Below are 21437 nucleotides of genomic sequence, written 5' to 3' on the forward strand. Positions count from 1 at the left end.
GTTCACTGTAGCACTGGCGCGCTCCGGGCTGCGCGCCCAGTGTATATCCCGCGGCCACGCCTACCCCTCGGGCGTGGCCGCCGCCCACTTGGTGCGTGGAATGATGCCCTCACGCCAGCGAGCTTTCGTGTCCGCCACATATGTATATATATATATATATATATATATATATATATATATATATATATATATAATTATATATATATATATATATATGTATATATATGTAAACACAAATGTTCTATGTGACATATTGCACTTATTTTATATGCACACACAGCGCACACATGCATACACCATACACACATGCCGTACACGCACACAAACACACGCTAACGGAGGTGGATACTTTGAGGCCTGGTACAGCTCCGTTCCATCTCCTGTGACCCGCCCACGTGTGGGGTTAGTAGGCAAAAAGACTTGCAATTGCTTGCACACACACACACACACACACACACACACACACACACACACACACACACACACACACACACACACACAAAACACACACACACACACACACACACACACACACACACACACACACACACACACACACACACACACACACACACACACACACACACGAAGATGGATACTTAGAGACCTGGGATGACTGTGTTCCATCTTCTGAAACACGTATGTGGAGATAACAACACACAAACACACTTAATGCAAGAACCTCTTCCTCTTGTTCCGTCTTTGGAAGATACTGAAGACCAGGTCATCGCATTTCATCGCAAGATTCGTCATCGCATTCTACAAACGAGTCGGTTTTGGTGATTCAAGAGAGTAATACGCGGCAGAAACGCTTCGACTGCCTCGATGTGCACGCTGAATGAAGGTGACGTCACGACGCATGGTATATCCCTCGCCACAAGCACATTTTGAGTTTGTAAGCTCGATTTTTCCCTTCATATCGATCCTTTAAATAAAAACAATTTAATTTCACCTCAAGTAATTACAATTTCCCTTCTTGCTGTTTAAAGTGAGCCCTGTGTTCCAGAACCAGTTTGCTTGCTATCACTTGCCAAGCGAGCCGTTCCTCTTCACCCGTTTCAATGGAGCGCTTAAGCCACTCGACGAGCGTTCTTCAAGCTGATTGGTCAAGGGCCACACGCCATTAGTGAACGTCATATGACGTCAGGAGATAGTTTTCTTACTGCTTATACTGATAGTGAGTTATTTAATTCATTTCGTCTATCCAAAGCTATTGTGCACGAGTTTATTTTATTACAATAATTATATATTTCGGTGTCTTTATAATTGTAGTTTGAATATGTGTATTAAATTAATTGATGAAATAATTGTATTTGTTGAGAGTTTTTTTTTCATATAATGGTAGTTTATTAATTTTGGTGTTTTTTCTTTTAATGTTTTTTTTCTCTCGTTATATCCAATGATAATCATCCTCTCCGTGTGTACGTGGTGCTGATCGGGTCGTTACCCCGTGGATATAAAAGCCGCCCTCGTACGAGTTTCCGGGTCCCTGCTTGTCTCGGTGTCGGTGGTGAGTCATGGCCGAATCTACGTTTGACGCGTTTACCGCGGCCGAGGCGCCGATCTCGAGTTCCGGGATGGAAGAGGACCCGGCGGCCGATTTCCTGGCCCAACAGGAGAGCGAGATCGCCGGCATCGAGAGCGATGGTTACAGCATCTTGGACACCGGCGAAATGCCGTCCGACATGCAAGGTGAGGCGAGGGGTGATGCCGATGGCCACGCTTTGAATCGACTGATCCGATTCTCGTATCTCGGGGACTGATCCGTCCTCGTCCCGGGCGACGCTAAAGGGAGAATTAGTTTGTTCGGATTTAGCGAGGGCGAGGGACACATTTATTTTTTATTTATTTTATTAGATTTTATTTATTTATTTCGGAGACTGGATAGGTTGAGGGAGCAAGGTAGGAGGAAAATAGGTAGACCGCGGATGAGATGGTAGGATTGTGTGAAGACGGGATATCAGTAACTGTAAGGTGGAGAGAGTTTGTAGAGGACAGAGTGGAGTATCGTGGTCAAACCGGGGCAGGAACTGTGTGTGTGTGTCTGTGTGTGTGTCAGTGTGTCTCTGTGTGTGTGTGTGTCTCTGTGTGTGTGTGTGTGTCTGTGTGTCTGTGTGTGTGTGTCTGTGGTGTGTGTGTGTGTCTGTGTGTGTGTGTCTGTGTGTGTGTGTCTGTGTGTGTGTGTCTGTGTGTGTGTCTCTGTGTGTGTGTCTCTGTGTGTGTGTCTCTGTGTGTGTGTCTCTGTGTGTGTGTCTCTGTGTGTGTGTCTCTGTGTGTGTGTCTCTGTGTGTGTGTCTCTGTGTGTGTGTCTCTGTGTGTGTGTCTCTGTGTGTGTGTCTCTGTGTGTGTGTCTCTGTGTGTGTGTCTCTGTGTGTGTGTCTCTGTGTGTGTGTCTCTCTGTGTGTGTCTCTCTCTGTGTGTCTCTCTCTGTGTGTGTGTCTGTGTCTCTCTCTGTGTGTGTGTCTGTGTCTCTCTCTGTGTGTGTGTCTCTGTGTGTGTGTCTCTGTGTGTCTCTCTCTGTGTGTCTCTCTCTGTGTGTCTCTCTCTGTGTGTCTCTCTCTGTGTGTCTCTCTCTGTGTGTCTCTCTCTGTGTGTCTCTCTCTGTGTGTCTCTCTCTGTGTGTCTCTCTCTGTGTGTCTCTCTCTGTGTGTCTCTCTCTGTGTGTCTCTCTCTGTGTGTCTCTCTCTGTGTGTCTCTCTCTGTGTGTCTCTCTCTGTGTGTCTCTCTCTGTGTGTCTCTCTCTGTGTGTCTCTCTCTGTGTGTGTGTCTGTGTCTCAACGTGTGACCTGCAGACAGGAGAAGAGCAGAATTGAGGCCGTTTAATGTAAATGCGAAGCCACCACTCCTGTTCGGAAGAAGACCCAGATTCTGCTTCCTGACGTGAGATTCCAGCGTCATTGATGGCTTTTCATTCCAGGGCCTCAAGGGATGGGAGAGTGATGTGGATAGTCTGCTGTGGGGACTTGTCTTCCATGACATTGAAAGGGCAGAGGATGCAAGACCAGGAATGTTGTAGCCGATAGAGGCTCAAGTACTCATGAAACTGCATCACTCCCAGGGGATGATTACATAAATTGGGGAATTTTCCTGTTTCTTTAGATGGAGGGACAAAGTGAGTATGTGGATCTTTTTCGCACTAAAATACACATTCCAGGTAGATGGCCAGTTCATTTTATCAGATTGGCCAAGGGGTATGTTGCGGTAGATTTTTGCTGGTGGCAGGGGAGTTGAGCTATCCAGAGTGGTTATATGCCAAGTGTTGTCATGAATTTGCTTTGAAGATGTCATTGATGTATCTCAACAGTGGGTTTGGTCCCAACACTTATTTAATAACACGTCTTAGTAATAATAATAATACAACAAAACTAGAATGGCACTCTGGAGCACATACCTTTGCCAGGCTGAACAGTTTACGTTTTCTATCCACTGATAGGCCAGATCTGAATTTGAACCTGAACCAAAATCGAATCGGCTAGTTCTTGTCACCGAACCAAATCGTCCACCTAGTTTTGTCTGTATCTGTCCACCGAGTTTTGTCTGTATCTGTCCACCGAGTTTTGTCTGTATCTGTCCACCGAGTTTTGTTTGTATCTGTCCACCGAGTTTTGTCTGTATCTGTCCACCGAGTTTTGTCTGTATCTGTCCACCGAGTTTTGTCTGGATCTGTCCACCGAGTTTTGTCTGGATCTGTCCACCGAGTTTTGTCTGGATCTGTCCACCGAGTTTTGTCTGGATCTGTCCACCGAGTTTTGTCTGGATCTGTCCACCGAGTTTTGTGTGGATCTGTCCACCGAGTTTTGTCTGGATCTGTCCACCGAGTTTTGTCTGGATCTGTCCACCGAGTTTTGTCTGGATCTGTCCACCGAGTTTTGTCTGGATCTGTCCACCGAGTTTTGTCTGGATCTGTCCACCGAGTTTTGTCTGGATCTGTCCACCGAGTTTTGTCTGGATCTGTCCACCGAGTTTTGTCTGGATCTGTCCACCGAGTTTTGTCTGGATCTGTCCACCGAGTTTTGTCTGGATCTGTCCACCGAGTTTTGTCTGGATCTGTCCACCGAGTTTTGTCTGGATCTGTCCACCGAGTTTTGTCTGGATCTGTCCACCGAGTTTTGTCTGGATCTGTCCACCGAGTTTTGTCTGGATCTGTCCACCGAGTTTTGTCTGGATCTGTCCACCGAGTTTTGTCTGGATCTGTCCACCGAGTTTTGTCTGGATCTGTCCACCGAGTTTTGTCTGGATCTGTCCACCGAGTTTTGTCTGGATCTGTCCACCGAGTTTTGTCTGGATCTGTCCACCGAGTTTTGTCTGGATCTGTCCACCGAGTTTTGTCTGGATCTGTCCACCGAGTTTTGTCTGGATCTGTCCACCGAGTTTTGTCTGGATCTGTCCAACGGGTTTTGTCTGGATCTGTCCAATGGGTTTTGTCTGGATCTGTCCACCGGGTTTTGTCTGGATCTGTCCACCGGGTTTTGTCTGGATCTGTCCACCGGGTTTCTTCTGGATCTGTCCACCGGGTTTCTTCTGGATCTGTCCACCGAGTTTCGTCTGGATCTGTCCACCGGGTTTCGTCTGGGTCTGTCCACCGGGTTTCGTCTGGGTCTGCCCACCGGGTTTCGTCTGGTTCTGCCCACCGGGTTTCGTCTGGGTCTGCCCACCGGGTTTCGTCTGGGTCTGCCCACCGGGTTTCGTCTGGGTCTGCCCACCGGGTTTCGTCTGGGTCTGCCCACCGGGTTTCGTCTGGGTCTGCCCACCGGGTTTCGTCTGGGTCTGCCCACCGGGTTTCGTCTGGGTCTGCCATACCGGGTTTCGTCTGGGTCTGCCATACCGGGTTTCGTCTGGGTCTGCCATACCGGGTTTCGTCTGGGTCTGCCATACCGGGTTTCGTCTGGGTCTGCCCACCGGGTTTCGTCTGGGTCTGCCCACCGGGTTTCGTCTGGGTCTGCCCACCGGGTTTTGTCTGGGTCTGCCCACCGGGATTCGTCTGGGTCTGCCCACCGGGATTCGTCTGGGTCTGCCCACAGGGTTTCGTCTGGGTCTGCCCACAGGGTTTCGTCTGGGTCTGCCCACCGGGTTTCGTCTGGGTCTGCCCACCGGGTTTCGTGTGGGTCTGCCCACCGGGTTTCGTCTGGGTCTGCCCACCGGGATTCGTCTGGGTCTGCCCACAGGGTTTCGTCTGGGTCTGCCCACAGGGTTTCGTCTGGGTCTGCCCACCGGGTTTCGTCTGGGTCTGCCCACCGGGTTTCGTGTGGGTCTGCCCACCGGGTTTCGTCTGGGTCTGCCCACCGGGTTTCGTCTGGGTCTGCCCACCGGGTTTCGTCTGGGTCTGCCCACCGGGTTTCGTCTGGGTCTGCCCACCGGGTTTCGTCTGGGTCTGCCCACCGGGTTTCGTCTGGGTCTGCCCACCGGGTTTCGTCTGGGTCTGCCCACTGGGATTCGTCTGGGTCTGCCCACCGGGATTCGTCTGGGTCTGCCCACCGGGTTTCGTCTGGGTCTGCCCACCGGGTTTCGTCTGGTTCTGCCCACCGGGTTTCGTCTGGGTCTGCCCACCGGGTTTCGTCTGGGTCTGCCCACCGGGTTTCGTCTGGGTCTGCCCACCGGGTTTCGTCTGGGTCTGCCCACCGGGTTTCGTCTGGGTCTGCCCACCGGGTTTCGTCTGGGTCTGCCCACCGGGTTTCGTCTGGGTCTGCCCACCGGGTTTCGTCTGGGTCTGCCATACCGGGTTTCGTCTGGGTCTGCCATACCGGGTTTCGTCTGGGTCTGCCATACCGGGTTTCGTCTGGGTCTGCTATACCGGGTTTCGTCTGGGTCTGCCATACCGGGTTTCGTCTGGGTCTGCCATACCGGGTTTCGTCTGGGTCTGCCCACCGGGTTTCGTCTGGGTCTGCCCACCGGGTTTCGTCTGGGTCTGCCCACCGGGATTCGTCTGGGTCTGCCCACCGGGATTCGTCTGGGTCTGCCCACCGGGTTTCGTCTGGGTCTGCCCACAGGGTTTCGTCTGGGTCTGCCCACCGGGTTTCGTCTGGGTCTGCCCACCGGGTTTCGTGTGGGTCTGCCCACTGGGTTTCGTCTGGGTCTGCCCACCGGGATTCGTCTGGGTCTGCCCACAGGGTTTCGTCTGGGTCTGCCCACAGGGTTTCGTCTGGGTCTGCCCACCGGGTTTCGTCTGGGTCTGCCCACCGGGTTTCGTGTGGGTCTGCCCACCGGGTTTCGTGTGGGTCTGCCCACTGGGTTTCGTCTGGGTCTGCCCACCGGGTTTCGTCTGGGTCTGCCCACCGGGTTTCGTCTGGGTCTGCCCACCGGGTTTCGTCTGGGTCTGCCCACCGGGTTTCGTCTGGGTCTGCCCACCGGGTTTCGTCTGGGTCTGCCCACCGGGATTCGTCTGGGTCTGCCCACCGGGTTTCGTCTGGGTCTGCCCACCGGGTTTCGTCTGGGTCTGCCCACCGGGTTTCGTCTGGGTCTGCCCACCCGGTTTCGTCTGGGTCTGCCCACCGGGTTTCGTCTGGGTCTGCCCACCGGGTTTCGTCTGGGTCTGCCCACCGGGTTTCGTCTGGGTCTGCCCACCGGGTTTCGTCTGGGTCTGCCCACCGGGTTTCGTCTGGGTCTGCCCACCGGGTTTCGTGATGGAGCGCGCGCATGCATGCACGCACGCACGCACGCACACACACACCAAAAATGTAACATCCGTCCATTGCAGATGGTGGAGGTAGTTATCGTATCCGGATCTTCACTAAAATCTAAAATCAACGGCTTGACAAAACCAACTTGAATTTGACAGACGTTATATTAAAGAGCATTAATCATTAAAATTAAACGTCATTGCCTTTGTTGTCATTCAATAACCTGGTTATCCATTACTCCTGGTAACACTCGTCCTTAGTTAGCTTTGGTGTACTGATTATTTAAACAGTCGAGTCAGCCAGCGCACTTGAACTGTGCAGCCCATAGCCGAGTTCCAAACGCAGTCCAAAACCATGCTGTTGATAAAAATATTTTAAAAATTCAAAAGTAATCAGGAATACTCAAACAAGTTGCTGGAAATCTAGCGGGCAGATTGACAATCTCAGTTTTGTAATTGTTTTGTAATTGAGTAATTGAATGAAGGCCAAACGGGACATAATTGAAACAGGTCTTTGGTAAGGGCAGCACCAAAACCTTGGAGTACGAATCATATTTAAATAAAACAGTAAAAACCTACTTTTGTCTATCACGGTTCTCTTGGAAGCCAAAAGCCTCCATGAAGTTGACTTGGAAATCGCTACATCTTGCCTACTCTTCACTTGAAGGGAGCATGAAATTCCAGCGATTTCCCAGAATGTCTGGGTTGACTTGACGAAGGCTTCTGATTGGACAAGTTGATGTTTGGTGCTTGTCGCAGTAATAATGAAAATGGGTCAGACCAAAGATTGGGAAAAGAGAAGTTGTGGATTTTTGTTCGATATTTTGATTGGGCTTCAAGTAAATCGTGAAACTGGAGCACCTCCATCATATTTACCCCCTTAACCCCCATCGTCAAAGTTGCCGTCAAACATGGATTTGGGTTTTTTAAAAGACCGGCAACTGGCACCAAAATGCATCCGTGCCTTGGTGGTACAACACGGGATGGGATTCTGTCAATATAATTGGTTGACAGCTCGGAAATGGAGACAACGATGCTGGATGGTCAAATACATGGGATATGTCCAGTGAGATAGCCCTGATTTCTAATTTGAGATTCACATCAATCGATTCACATCAATCGAATCGATTCACATCAATTGAGATCTCGCGAGATCCTGCGGGGGATGTCACGGTTTTACGAAGCTGTCCCGACCTTCATGCACACTCGAAGTTAAGTAATTATTGTTCACAATTGTATTTTTGTCGAAACTATTTATCTTACGTGTTTGTACCAAAAGTGCGTCCCTTGGAAGATTTACGGTGTTAATCTTTCATACCTGCACAGAGTGGTCGAGTATTTTGTGCCGCGACATATTGCGGCCTTGCTGTTGTTCTTTAAGCTTCCTACCTGGAGGCTTTGTTTTCTCTCAGCAGTCGATTGTGGTCCTGCTACTCTCGTTCTCAGTTTTTTCCCACTCTTTTCACCCCATACTTCCTTGTTTAAAATCTTAACTAAAAACAAAAAAACAAAACAACATTTCCTTCTTTGTTCTTTTCATTCGTTCATTCTTCGACCACGTGTTTCACCGCCATTTCACGCCATTCCCCAGATCTGTTTTGCCCTGTTCTTTTTGCTGACATATTTTGCCCTGTTCACGTGACTCGTGGTTGTCCCTCGAGGCTCCCTCTCCCCGTTGTTGTCCCCCGTCGCACCGCGGAGCGAAAGGGGGACTGTGGTTTTCCCGTCCGTGTGTGCGTCCATACGTCTGTCCGTCTGTACGTCCGTGCGTGCGTAAGCGAAGGACCAAATTCTAATTTGGTGTGAGTGCAACCCACGTCAAAATTCTAGATGGCCACCACCATACATATGTATGAACCTTGAGCGAAATATCTTGAAAAACAAGCATTCTGATTATTGCGCTGCAATACATGTCCCCTGCCGGCAGTCTGTCGTCCGGAAAACTGTTGGGGAAATTACCAAGGGTTATTTACCCACAGGTAAATGTTAGCTCTTTCACGAGCCTCGATTCAGTATACAAAAAAACAAACAATCGTTCCCAATCGCTAATAACCTCAGGACGGGCTCACCTGTGATTCGTACTTGGGACTTCGATTTATACACCTTGCAGACAGGTCAGCAGAAGCACGAGAAAATAAGTTGTTGATAAAGAACCTTTTGAGTCGCTAAATATCGTGTGTGTGTGTGTGTGTGTGTGTGTGTGTGTGTGTGTGTGTGTGTGTGTGTGTGTGTGTGTGTGTGTGTGTGTGTGTGTGTGTGTGTGTGTGTGTGTGTGTGTGTGTGTGTGTGTGTGTGTGTGTGTGTGTGTGTGTGTGTGTGTGTGTGTGTGTGTGTGTGTGTGATCGATAGACTCCGAAACGGAGAGGCTCACGTGCTTGATATTTGGCATAGACATGGCCATTGAGCCTGGGACGAACATGGCCGACCTCAAAATATTTGACGATCCATATTTTTTATTCATATTTACCTCAGCGCATTTCAGCGAAGTACCCGCTAATCTAAGCCGGTGTCAGAACAGCTCGCTGATTCGCTCAGAGCGATCACGTGATGTTCCATCCCCGCCGCTAGACCGATTCGCTCTGAGCGATCACGTGATGTGACCATTGCCATTCACTCCACATAGGTGGAGATGCAGTTACCGGGCGCCATCTTGGTTGGCATTCGATGCTGGGCGATGGTGATTTCCGTCACACGTTTGCACGTAATTCAGAGCGAAAAGCGATCGTGTTTTGTGTCGATTTTTGTCGATATGAATTAAATGTCTTTGATAGGGACCGGTAATTCCGCCAGGGGCGCTGCGCGCACTACTTACGTCACGCTGTGCATGGCACTCTGTGACCGCCGTTGCCGTGCAATGCTTTGCGGGCAAATCGTTTTTATGCCATGGTATATCATATTTTGGACTTAACCACTCTTCATGACTGATCATGTGACATCGACACACTCATGGCTACCACCGAGACGGATCCTGGTTTCACGTGAGTAATATTTACCATATTTGCTCGATTTTTGAAACCGATGCATTCAAATATCGTGTCTAGACCACACCTAAAATATTTTTTAGAAAGACTAAGCACATCTCCCCTTTGAAAGTGCCCCCTGAAGTGTGTCCAGGTGGAATTTCTAAGTCGTAGGTCTTAGCAACTCTCAGCAATCTTTTACCGCATGGATTTATCTCGAGTATTTACTAAACTGTGCTAAGTTGAAGTTGCGTACATATTTCAGCAGTTTTCAATGTAAATCGGTGTAATGTAACCTCCCCCCTCCCCCCTCCCCCCTCCCCCCTCCCCCCTCACCCCTACCCCTCCCCCTCCCCTCCTACCCCTCCCCTCTCCCCCTCCCACCCACTCCCCCCTACCCCTCCCCTCCTACCCCTCCCGTTCCCCTCCTACCCCTCCCGCTCCCCTCCTACCCCTCCCACCCCCTCCCATCCCTCACCCTCCCCCCTCTTTCTCCCCCTCCCCTCCCCTCCCCCTCCCATCCCTCACCCTCCACCCCTCCCCTCTCCCCTCCCCCCCTTACCACTCCCCTCCCCCCCTTACCACTCCCCTCCCCCCCTTACCACTCCCCTCCCCCCCTTACCACTCCCCTCCCCCCCTTCCCCTCCCCTACCCCTCCCCTCTCCCCCTCCCCCCCTCCCACCCCTTCCCATCCCTCACCCTCCCCACCCCCCCTCTTCTCCCCTCTCCCCCTCCCCCTCTTCTCCCCTCTCCTCCTCCCCCTCCCCCTCTTCTCCCCTCCCCCCTCTTCTCCCCCCCTCTTCTCCCCCCCCCGTTCCCCTCCCCCGTTCCCCTCCCCCGTTCCCCTCCCCCGTTCCCCTCCCCCGTTCCCCTCCCCCGTTCCCCTCCCCCGTTCCCCTCCCCTCCCCTTCCCCCTCCTCTCCCCCGCCCGGCAATGCCGGGTACTTCTGCTAGTTTATTATATTTTCCGGTTCACGATCAATGATCGATGTTTTGTTTATGTTGCTCGGCTTGGCTCCGCCCCTCCCGAAAGCGCACGCTGTGTCGCGCTTTTGACGTTCGCATACGAGGCTGAGGGCGCGCGGTGCAGCTTGAGGAGAACTCTAGAATAAACAAGAGATATCCATTAAAAATTTTTTTTTTTTCGTTTAACGATATCTGCCAAACCACGTGCCCTATCGCAAATTCCAAAATGACATTTTAGTAGACTGATATGCTGAACAGATCTGTGAAGTTTCCCCTCGATTGGATCACAAATGAGGGAGAGGCTCGGGTTTAAAGGTTCATGGTTAAAAACGTCATAACTCTGAAACCATGTGACGCATGATGTCATGCTCACTGACTTTTTTGTTCGTCATGTGTATGCGATTCTGCCTGCAAAGTTTGGCCTCGATCTGTTCAGCCCTTGCAGAGAAAAAGGGGTTTTCGTGTTTTCACGAAAAACAATATGGAGGCCGAACCACGTGACCTGTGACGTCATAATTACCATTAAAATATTCTACAGACCGAGTCCCTCCTATGGTGAAAATTTGATCTCAATCGGTCCTATTATTGCAGAGAAATTGGTTTTTAAAGGAAAATTAACTTAAAATGGCACTGAGTTAAGGATCATCAGAATTATCCGAATTCCCAAAGTTCAAAGTGCCATAACTTTGTCAAAAATGATCGAAACGTCGTGAAGTTCTAACTGGATCTGTAACTTATCATGAGGAAACCATGTACCAAGTTTTAAATCACTAGGGCATGCCCGTACTATATATATATATCTAAAATTATATCCCCCCCCTCTATTTACATGAAATGGTTTGGTCCATTCGCAACGCCAAAGCGAACGGCTTGCGAGTACGGTGACAATCCCCCCCCTCTATGTACATGAAATGGTTTGGTCCATTCGCAAAGCCAAAGCGAACGGCTTGCGAGTACGGTGACAATCCCCCCCTCTATTTACATGAAATGGTTTGGTCCAAAGCGAACGGCTTGCGAGTACGGTGACAATCCCCCCCCCCCCTCTATTTACATGAAATGGTTTGGTCCAAAGCGAACGGCTTGCGGAGTTTGGTAAAGAAATCGCCATAGCTCGGTAACTACTTGTCCGATTAATATGAAACCTTGAAAAGGCACATCCTCAGGTCCCCAGCAATATACCTGGCAAGTTTCAAGTATATCGGACCCGTGGTTGTCGAGAAACAGCGGTCACAGACAAACACACATACACACATACACACACACACATACACACAGAGATTACTGGAATTATAGATAGACTAGGACGTGCCCGTACGTGGGTGCCCGTACGTGCGTGCAAAAAAACATGCGTGCAAACAACAACAACAAAAAAAAACTTTGAAACCACGTGGCAGTAACGACCACAGAACCCCCCCCCTCTATTTACATGAAATGGTTTGGTCCATTCGCAACGACCACAGAACCCCCCCCTCTATTTACATGAAATGGTTTGGTCCATTCGCAAAGCCAAAGCGAACGGCGAACGGCTAAATCGCCATAGCTCGGTAACTACTTGTCCGATTAATATGAAACCTTGAAAAGGCACATCCTCGGGTCCCCAGCAATATACCTGGCAAGTTTCAAGTATATCGGACCCGTGGTTGTCGAGAAACAGCGGTCACAGACACACAGACACACAGACACACATACACACAGAGATTACTGGAATTATAGATAGATTAGCATTAAGCGTTTAGAAAACAACAAATCCTGAAAGCTTTTCTTTGCGTGACGGACTGATGGACTGACGGGCTGACGGGCTGACGGGCTGACGGGCTGACGGGCTGACGGGCTGCAAACCTATAGTCCCCTCCGGTGTACACCGGTAGGGGACTAATAAACGAACTACTAACTTCTAATCTGGTGTGTGGGACTGTGGGTGTATCTACGCATAAGGAAGAACGCTATTGAAAATTGGGTTGCCACGTCAAAATCCAAGATGGCCGCCTTGCGTCTTCCACTTTGTCAACTCGCATCACTTCACCGACGGGGGACTGAGGCGTAACGCTTTTTTTTGTTTTTGTGAATATTAGATTGTTCTTCACGGTTCTGTTTAAATATGTTTAAACATTCCCCTGCAGTGTTTTATTCAGTGGTATATTACAACATGCTGTTTTTCTTCCTATTTAAAAGGCTCTTTTCAATTTCCTCTCCAACTCATGCCACTTCAAAAAAATATTCAATCTCTTATAATTCTAAATCACGACATGCTCTAAATTCAAATTCATTCCACCCCTCCTCTGTCATTCTTAAACGGATTACAACAACAAACAACAGGCATTTTCAGGCCTTTTTCCCTGCAAGAGCAGGGGTTAGCCTTGCGGTCCCCATGACGATCTTCTCCATTTTGCCCTATTTTCTGCCTCTCCCCTTGTTAACCCCCTTGCCCGCATTTCTTCTTCGACCATCTTTAGCCAAGTCTTTCTCGGTCTTCCCCGTCCTCTACTTCCTTCTCCATTCATTTCCATCACTCTTCTCAACCAGTCACTTTCATCCTTCCTCAACACATGACCAAACCATCTCAAACTGTTTCTCTTCACAGCATCCATCACAGGCTCTATTCCCATCATATTTCGCAATTCATCATTTGTCTTCCTCTCTCTCAACGATACTCCACACATCCACCGAACCATTCGCATTTCCACCCTTTCCAGCCTTCGTTGCTCCACATTCATTACCCATGTCTCGCTCCCATAAATCATAACACTTCTCACACATGCAGCATACACCTTTCCCTTCAGCTTCAACGACAGATTGAAATTGAAAAAACAAACAAAAAACAAAAACAAACAAAAAAACGACAAATTGAAACTGATTGTTAACTTGAAAATCACAATAAACCCAATTTGTTATAAATGTTCGTCTTTCATTAATCATCCACTTTCTAAACTCCCCCCTTGCCCCTCCCCTCCAAATCTCCCCCATTGCCCCTCCCCTTCAAAACTCCCCCCCAACCCCTCCCCTTTAAATCTCCCCCCCCTACCATCCCTCTCCAATTCACCCCCCTCTCACCCCTTTCTCAAAGCTGCCTCCTCCCGACTTCATCTCCCTTCAATCTCATACCTCCACCTCCCTCAACCTTGTACTTCTACCCAGGTGGGTCGACGACAACCGTTGACTACCTGATGGTGCGTAGGCGAGATAGGGGGCACCTCCGGGACACAAAGGTGATCCCGGGGGAGGAGGCTGTTTCACAGCACCACTTCGTTGTCTGTGACATAAGGGTGAAAGGTGCGAGGAGAGCTCGGCGGGTGAATAGTCTGGGATCCGAGGCCTGGAAATGTGTAAAAAAGTGATTTTGAAGTGACACCCCTGCTATAAAATGTTTGACCCCTAGATAATGTCTGTGGGGGTGTTAGCCACCAGAAAAGTGACTTTAGCAAGGTAGTTTGGATTGCGCGAATTCTGTAAGGACGTTTTTTAACTTGGGGCGTCAACTGTAAAAAAGCAAGAAATTTAGGGGTAGGGGAAATTCAATTGACCATATATCCCATAATACAGGGGTGAGTGCAACAAATTACCACTCATTCTTTTTGTTATAAATTTGGCTTTTATATGAAACATGATTCAACGTGATTGGACCATCCATGAGGTCAGCAGAGGTCAAAAGGTCACGGAAAGTGGGTTAAGCTGAAAATTTAGCTCCTTTATCAAATAAATCACAAATGTATATGTCACAATATGTTCTTTGCATCCTTCTACTGTTTCTGGCCTATATTGATCGTAATAGTGATGGTTTACTATGGTGGTTGATGCTTTTCATCTTTTGTGTGGTGCTAGGGATTATTATGCTACATTTGTTTCAGCAACTTGCTTCACTCTTGCTGATCTTTATGATTACCATAGATCTTCAGCCTTAAACTTCCATTCAGAGACACAAGATGGTGGTAGTTTTGATGCTACAACAAATATAATTTATCAGTACACATTTGAGGGAGAAGGAAGTGGGGAGGTAGTGGGGGCAGTGCCCCTTAAGAAAACGAGGAAACTGACTATCAGTGAACCAGACAAATTCGTTCCAGTAAGTAGTAAACTGACACTGAAGGACAGAAGACAGGCTAGGTCATTACGTGATATTGAACTTCCTCATGATGACAAGGGGGAAGCCTGCTTTCTAGCTGACAGGAACATCGTTTGGTTCCTACTGAGGATGTATCCAACACAGTTGATGACGGGTGAAAACGACAAGGACACTGGTAGCCTGACATGGAGCAGCTTCTTTGAATACAGTTCTGGGCAACATACAGATAAAACAACGATTGGTTATGGACCATTGCTTCCACAAAACCCAACCAACGCAGATGTAGTCCAGACCTCATTGGACTACTTTGTCTCCTTGAGTCTTAAGATGGGTCAGGCTAAGACTGTGGTGACTTGTGACCAGGCGATATATGACATAGTAAAGGGGTTGTTTAGGAAGGAATCGGAAAAGTACAAAGATGTTATTGTTCGACTTGGAGGATTCCATATTGCCCAGAACTTCTTGGGATCTATTGGAATTTTCATTATGGAGAGTGGCATAGAGGACATTCTGGTTTCTAGTGATATCTGTGGTCGAGGTACAGCCAATAAAGTCATGGCAGGAAAAGATTATTATAAGATGGTCCATTATCATTCATGGTTGTGAGGCATTGTTCATGCTGAAGTGGGAGGCATTTGAGAAATGGCTGTTGTTCGAGAAGAATGAGGAGACACTTTCTTTGCTTTCGTCTCTGCTTGAAAGTCTTAGAAATGCCTTTGACAGGAAAGAGAAGGACGAATTTGCTGCACTCATGAAGGAAGTCATGAAATGCCTAGAGTCACTGGAGTCGCTCTGGGGAGATTTTGAGAAGGGATTAGGAGTGACAGCCCATCTTTGGAGCATGTACATAGACATGGTGCTTATCCTAAGGCGTTACATCCATGCTGAGAGAGCTGGGCTGTGGCAACAGCACTTACAAGAGGGACAGAATATGCTACCCTATACCATTGCTTCCGGCCATAGTAAGTACATGTCCTGCCTTCCGATCTATCTCAGTGAGATGCAAAAGCTTCCAGAAACAGCGCCAGAAGTGCACGAGGAGTTTGCAGCTGGCAAATTCACAGTTCACCAGACTGCAGGAGACTTTAATGGTGTGTGGACAGACCTTGCCCTTGAACAGACCTACAATAGGGAAGGCAAAACAAGCCTCTTTAAGGGTATAACACAGTCTGAATCAGCACGAGAAAAGTACATCAAGGCTCTACCGTTCATGACCTCTGTCTCTGAAAGTGCAAAACAGATGGCACACATGGCCTCGCCGCAATCTGACCACCACGAGAAGCTGAGGAAAGACGACATGGAAGCCGTGTTGCAGATCAAACGGACCGTGGAAGAGAAGATGCAAAACCCATTCAATCCTTCACTTGCGACAGATAAACTAATGAACATATCCACAGGTCAGATTCTTGCAGCAACTACCCTGGTAGATGTCAAACGTCTAGGCTTGGACGCAATGGATGCTGCCACGACGACGAATGCAGACAAGATTGTCCAACCGAAGATAGAAACATTCGCCACGCATCTGAAGAAAAGTAAGAAAAAGATGGACACTGTGAAAGAAGTCATCAGAGAGGAGAGTGCAGTGACAAGGGCACTTTGTTTCGCACAGGACCTGAGTGATGAGGCACGGACTGACGCATTTAGTTACGAATGGCTTGAGTACCCTCCCTCGTTGTTTGAGCCAGAGAAGAATGGATTTTCCATGCGGAAAGGTTGCAAATTCAACTATCTATCCACTCTACAGGCAGAGGTTGCCAAGTCATGGGAACCGTTAAAAGAGTTGCCTCCTTCTGCATCTGATGCAGTTTATGTAGTCGATGCAATGGCATTCATCCAGCGGTTCAACACACTTGGTTCGAGTACATTTGACCAACTTCAGGAAAGGTACAGGAACAAACTCTTGAACATGAAACCCAGAGATTGCACTGAAGTGCATTTCGTGGGCGATTAATATGATTTTGGGTTAAAGAGTCTAAAAGGGGATGAACGCCAGAGACGGGAGTCAAATACTAACTTGCCAGAGTTTGTTCCAGCGGACATCATGAAAATCCCTGATTGGAACACATTCCTGTCAAACCCTTGTAACAAGACCAATCTGCTGTCGTATCTTGCTTCACGTTGGTCCCAGGAGTCATCCTGGCCTGATGGCTTCTGCCTGGTCCTTGGGGTCAACGCCCAGGCAACTCGTGTGACGCAGACGGAACATACAAATGTTGATGAGCTGTACTGTCCTAACCACGAGGAGGCGGACACCAGAATCTTTGCTCACATTGCTAGCTGTGACAACAGCGTAGTTGTCATTCAGGCTACAGATACAGATATCATCGTCTTGTCAATGTATCATTTCCCTCGGTTGACAAACGTTGTTGAGTTATGGGTGGAAAAGGATGATCTGTTCCTCCCCATTCATGACTTGGTGAATGAGTTGGCCAAAGCAGTTGGAAAGGACGTATTGGCACTCACAGACACAATGCTCATCTCCTACATTCTGTCAGGTTGTGATTCGGTGAGCTATCCTTTCAAACGGGGTAAGAAGAGAGCAGTGAAAGTCGCACTCCAGCATGTTCACAAACAGCCAGCGTTGTCCAATTTCATCCGACATGAATCCGGACCTTCTGCACATGATCAGGTGATAACTGAAGCACGAAGCTTCTTTTGTGATCTCTATGGCAAGCCAGGGTATTCATCCCTGGATAAGCTCCGCGCCCACTTGTTTGCATCTAGCAAACTAGATCTGCGCTCCCTTCCTCCAACAGAAGATGCTTTTCACTTCCACGTTCTCAGGAGCCTTTGTCAGATCAGCTTATACAAGCAAGCTTCACTCAGCAATCCAGTGCTTCTTCCACCTGAAGAGTATGGCAGGAGTGTGGATGGTGACAGGTTAATTCCTGTCATGAAGAGCAAGCCATCAAAGCCTTCTGCTGCGAAGTTGAAGTACTGCAAATGTAAGAAGAAACCGAACTGCCTGAGGAATTGCCCTTGTGCGAAAGCTGGAGTACCATGCATCATTGCATGTGCCTGCAATGGCGACAGAGAAAAATGTGGACGGCTTCTGACTGATGACGGTGATGATGATGAGTAAATAGAGGTAATGACACTTTTCCAGACAGTATGTGGTATGACTTGTCGTTTTAAAACATGTTGAAGAGTACCGTGCAAATAGATAGTGTGAATGCCCGATTTTGGTGATTTTTTAAAAGTTATGCAAATCTAAAGTGACATACATGCCAGTAAGTTAAGTTCAGTCGGGGCATTTCTTTCCCAAAAACATTTGAGGGGTACAAACAACATATTTTGGGTGAAAAAGTTTGGCTATATTGAGCTTCAAGTAGGAAAAATGTGATTTTATTTACTAAAGGAGCTAAACTTTTAGCTTAACCCACTTTCCGTGACCTTTTGATCTCTGCTGACTTCATGGACGGTCCAATCACGTTGAATCATGTTTCATATAAAAGCCAACTTTATAACAAAAAGAATGAGTGGTAATTTGTTGCACTCACCCCTGTATTATGGGATATATATGGTCAATTGAATTTCCCCTACCCCTAAATTTCTTGCTTTTTTACAGTTGACGCCCCAAGTAAAAAAAATGTCCCTACAGAATTCGCGCAATCCAAACTACCTTGCTAAAGTCACTTTTCTGGTGGCTAACACCTCCACAGACATGATCTAGCTGTCAAACATTTTATAGCAGGGGTGTCACTTCAAAATCAAATTTTGAGGTCTCGGATCCCAGACTAGAAGCACCAACCGAGAATGAAGGTGTGGAGGTTGAAAGAGGTGACATTAAGGGAGGCATTAAAAGAGAGGCTGAGTAGGGTTGAGGATGATGTGGTTGAGCTTGAAAGTGGTTGGATGTCAATGAAAGCTAGTCTGTTGGGAGCCGTTGGTGAGGTATGTGGATGGACAAAAGGACCAGCGAGGCACTCGGAAACATGGTGGTGGGATGATGAAGTTGGAAAGAGGATTGACGAGAATAGGAAGAAGTTCAAGGAGTGGCAGAAGGCGAAGGGTACGGGAGCAGAAACAGCAGAGCATGAAAGTTATAAGGCAGCCAAGAAGGCTGCAAAGAAAGAGGTAGCAAAGGCACAGGAGGCATGTAGGAAAATGTTCAGAGAACGCTTGGATTCGGAAGAGGGTCAGAGAGCAGTATTCAGGATTGCAAAGCAGATAGCGAAAGAGGTGTGATGTGATGGGGGTGAGATGCTTGAAGGATGAAGTAGGACAAATCGTTGTGGACCCAGATGGAATTAAAGGAAGATGGAAAAGATATATGGAAATGCCATTGAATACAGAGAATGAATGGGATGTCAACATAGAGAGTAACCCAGTTTTAGGACCGGCAGAGAATATAACTGAGAAGGAAGTTGAGGAAGCGATAAAAGCAATAAAAAAAAAAAAAGCGATAAAAGCAATGAAGAGTAGAAAAGCGGGAGGGCGGACGGGAGTTGTGGGAGATATGTTGAAGGCAGCAGGAAGTTGGGGTGTGAAGAGAATGACAGAGATCTGTAACTGGCGGTGAAAGAAGGCCGCATTCCAGTGGATTTGGAACTGAGTACCCTCGTCCCTCTGTACAAGGGGAAAGGTGACCCTTTAGAGTGTGGCTCGTACCGAGCGATAGTTATTGGAGCATGGAATGAAGGTATTGGAAAGGGTGTTGGAGAGGAGGATAAGGAATAAAATGAAGATCGACGAAATGCAGTTTGGATTTATGCCAGGAAGAGGAACGACAGACGTGCTTTTTATTGAGGCAGTTGCAGGAGAACTTCATGGAGAAGGGGAAGAAGTTGTTTCGTGGGTTTGTTGATCTGGAGAAAGCATTCGATAGGGTTCCACGCAAAGTATTGACATGGGCAATGAGGAAGTTAGGAGTGGAGGAATGGTTGATCAGAGTAGTGATGGCAATGTACAAAAGAGCGCGCACAGCTGTAAGGACGAAGGACGGGAACAGTGGTGAGTTTGAGGTGAAGTTGGGAGTGCATCAGGGGTCGGTACTAAGTCCACTACTATTTGTAGCTGTGATGGAGGTGCTGGCTCAGAACCTAAAGGAGGGTTTACCGTGGGAGTTGTTGTATGCAGATGATCTGGTGTTGATTGCGGAAAGTATGGATGGACTGAAGGAAAAGATGAACAAGTGGAAGGAATGTATGGAGACAAAAGGTCTGAAGGTGAATATCGGAAAGACGAAGGTGATGGCAAGTGGTAAAGCATGTGGTGAGGTGGAAAGAACTGGGAAGTGGCCCTGTGCTGTGTGCAGGAATGGTGTCGGAGTGAACTCCATTCAATGTACAATGTGCGCTGAGTGGGTTCATCAAAAATGTCGTGGTCTGAGAGGGTCATTAACCAGTGTGGCAGCTACATTCGAGTGTATGGTGTGCATAGAGGGAGCTGCAGATAGAGGAAATGTTGAGTTGGATCTTAGAGACGGCGTGAAGCTGGAAGGTGTGAAAACATTTTGCTACCTCGGAGACCTGCTGAATGGAGAAGGTGGATCAGATTCGGCAACGGTTGCTAGAGTGAGATGTGCATGGAAGAAGTTTCGGGAACTGAGTGGTGTGCTGATGAGGAGGGGAGTGTCGTTGAAGCTGAAGGGAAAGGTGTATGCTGCATGTGTGAGAAGTGTTATGATTTATGGGAGCGAGACATGGGTAATGAACGTAGAGCAGCAACAAAGGGTGGAAAGGGGAATGGTTCGATGGATGTGCGGAGTATCGTTGAGAGAGAGGAAGACAAATGATGAATTGCGAAAAATGATGGGAATGGAGCCTGTGATTGAAGCTGTGAAGAGGAACAGGTTGAGAGGGTTTGGTCATGTGTTGAGGAAGGATGAAAGTGACTGGTTGAGAAGAGTGATGGAAATGAATGGAGAAGGAAGTAGAGGACGGGGAAGACCGAGAAAGACTTGGCTGAAGATGGTGGAAGAAGAAATGCGGGGAAAGGGGGTTAACAAGGAGAGATGCAGAAAATAGGGCAAGATGGAGCAGATTGTCATGGGGACCGCAAGGCTAACCCCGCTCTAGCAGGGAAAATGGCCTTAAAATGCATGTTGTTGTTGGTGTTGTGTTCTCAACCAGTCACTTTCATCCTTCCTCGACACGTGACTAAACCATCTCAAACTGTTTCTCTTCACAGCATCCATCACAGGCTCTATTCCCATCATCTTTCGCAATTCATCATTTGTCTTGCTCTCTCTCAACGATACTCCACACATCCACCGAACCATTCGCATTTCCACCCTTTCCAGCCTTCGTTGCTGTTCCACATTCATTACCCATGTCTTGCTCCCATAAATCATAACACTGCTCACACATGCAGCATACACCTTTCCCTTCAGCTTAAACGACAGATTGAAATTGAAAAAACAAACTAAAAACAAAAACAAACAAAAAAAACGACAAATTGAAACGGATTGTTAACTTGAAAATCACAATAAACCCAATTTGTTATAAATGTTCGTCTTTCATTAATCATCCACTTTCTAAACTCCCCTCTTGCCCCTCCCCTCCAAATCTCCCCCCTTGCCCCTCCCATTCAAAACTCCCCCCCAACCCCTCCCCTTTAAATCTCCCCCCCGACCATCCCTCTCCAATTCTCCCCCCTCCCATCCCCTTCTCAAAGCTGCCTCCTCCCGACTTCATCTCCCTTCTATCTCATATCCACCTTCCTCAACCTTCTACTTTCCTCTGCCGCCCCCCAAAGAACTCCTCACTGTGCCTCATCCCATCACCATCAAACGTTTCGTCCTCATCCTTCCCTTTCTTGTAACTCTTCTGTCATCTCTGACACACAATTAACTGCTCTTCCTACCTCCCCCGCCCATCCTTCATCTGCCCCT

The 21437-nt window shown here is 48.2% G+C and overlaps 1 protein-coding gene across 3 annotated transcripts in view; it reads left to right on the forward strand.

Moving 5' to 3' along the window:
• The first annotated feature begins 1073 nt into the window (after window positions 1-1073).
• LOC137415575 (clathrin light chain A) overlaps window positions 1074-21437 on the forward strand; it is a 50949-nt gene continuing 30585 nt past the window's right edge. The window contains exons 1-2 of one of the 3 annotated variants that reach the window (XM_078769837.1): window positions 1074-1177; window positions 1464-1692. In XM_078769837.1, the coding sequence (XP_078625963.1) occupies window positions 1518-1692 (175 nt within the window). In that variant the 5' untranslated portion in view covers window positions 1074-1177; window positions 1464-1517. Of the gene's footprint in view, window positions 1178-1459; window positions 1693-21437 lie in introns of those variants that run through there. The other 2 variants (XM_078769836.1, XM_078769838.1) reach the window with 2 other exon arrangements.

The sequence above is a fragment of the Myxine glutinosa genome, chromosome 1 (assembly GCF_964187855.1).
Source record: "Myxine glutinosa chromosome 1, kmMyxGlut1.1, whole genome shotgun sequence".
Lineage (NCBI taxonomy): Eukaryota > Metazoa > Chordata > Myxini > Myxiniformes > Myxinidae > Myxine > Myxine glutinosa.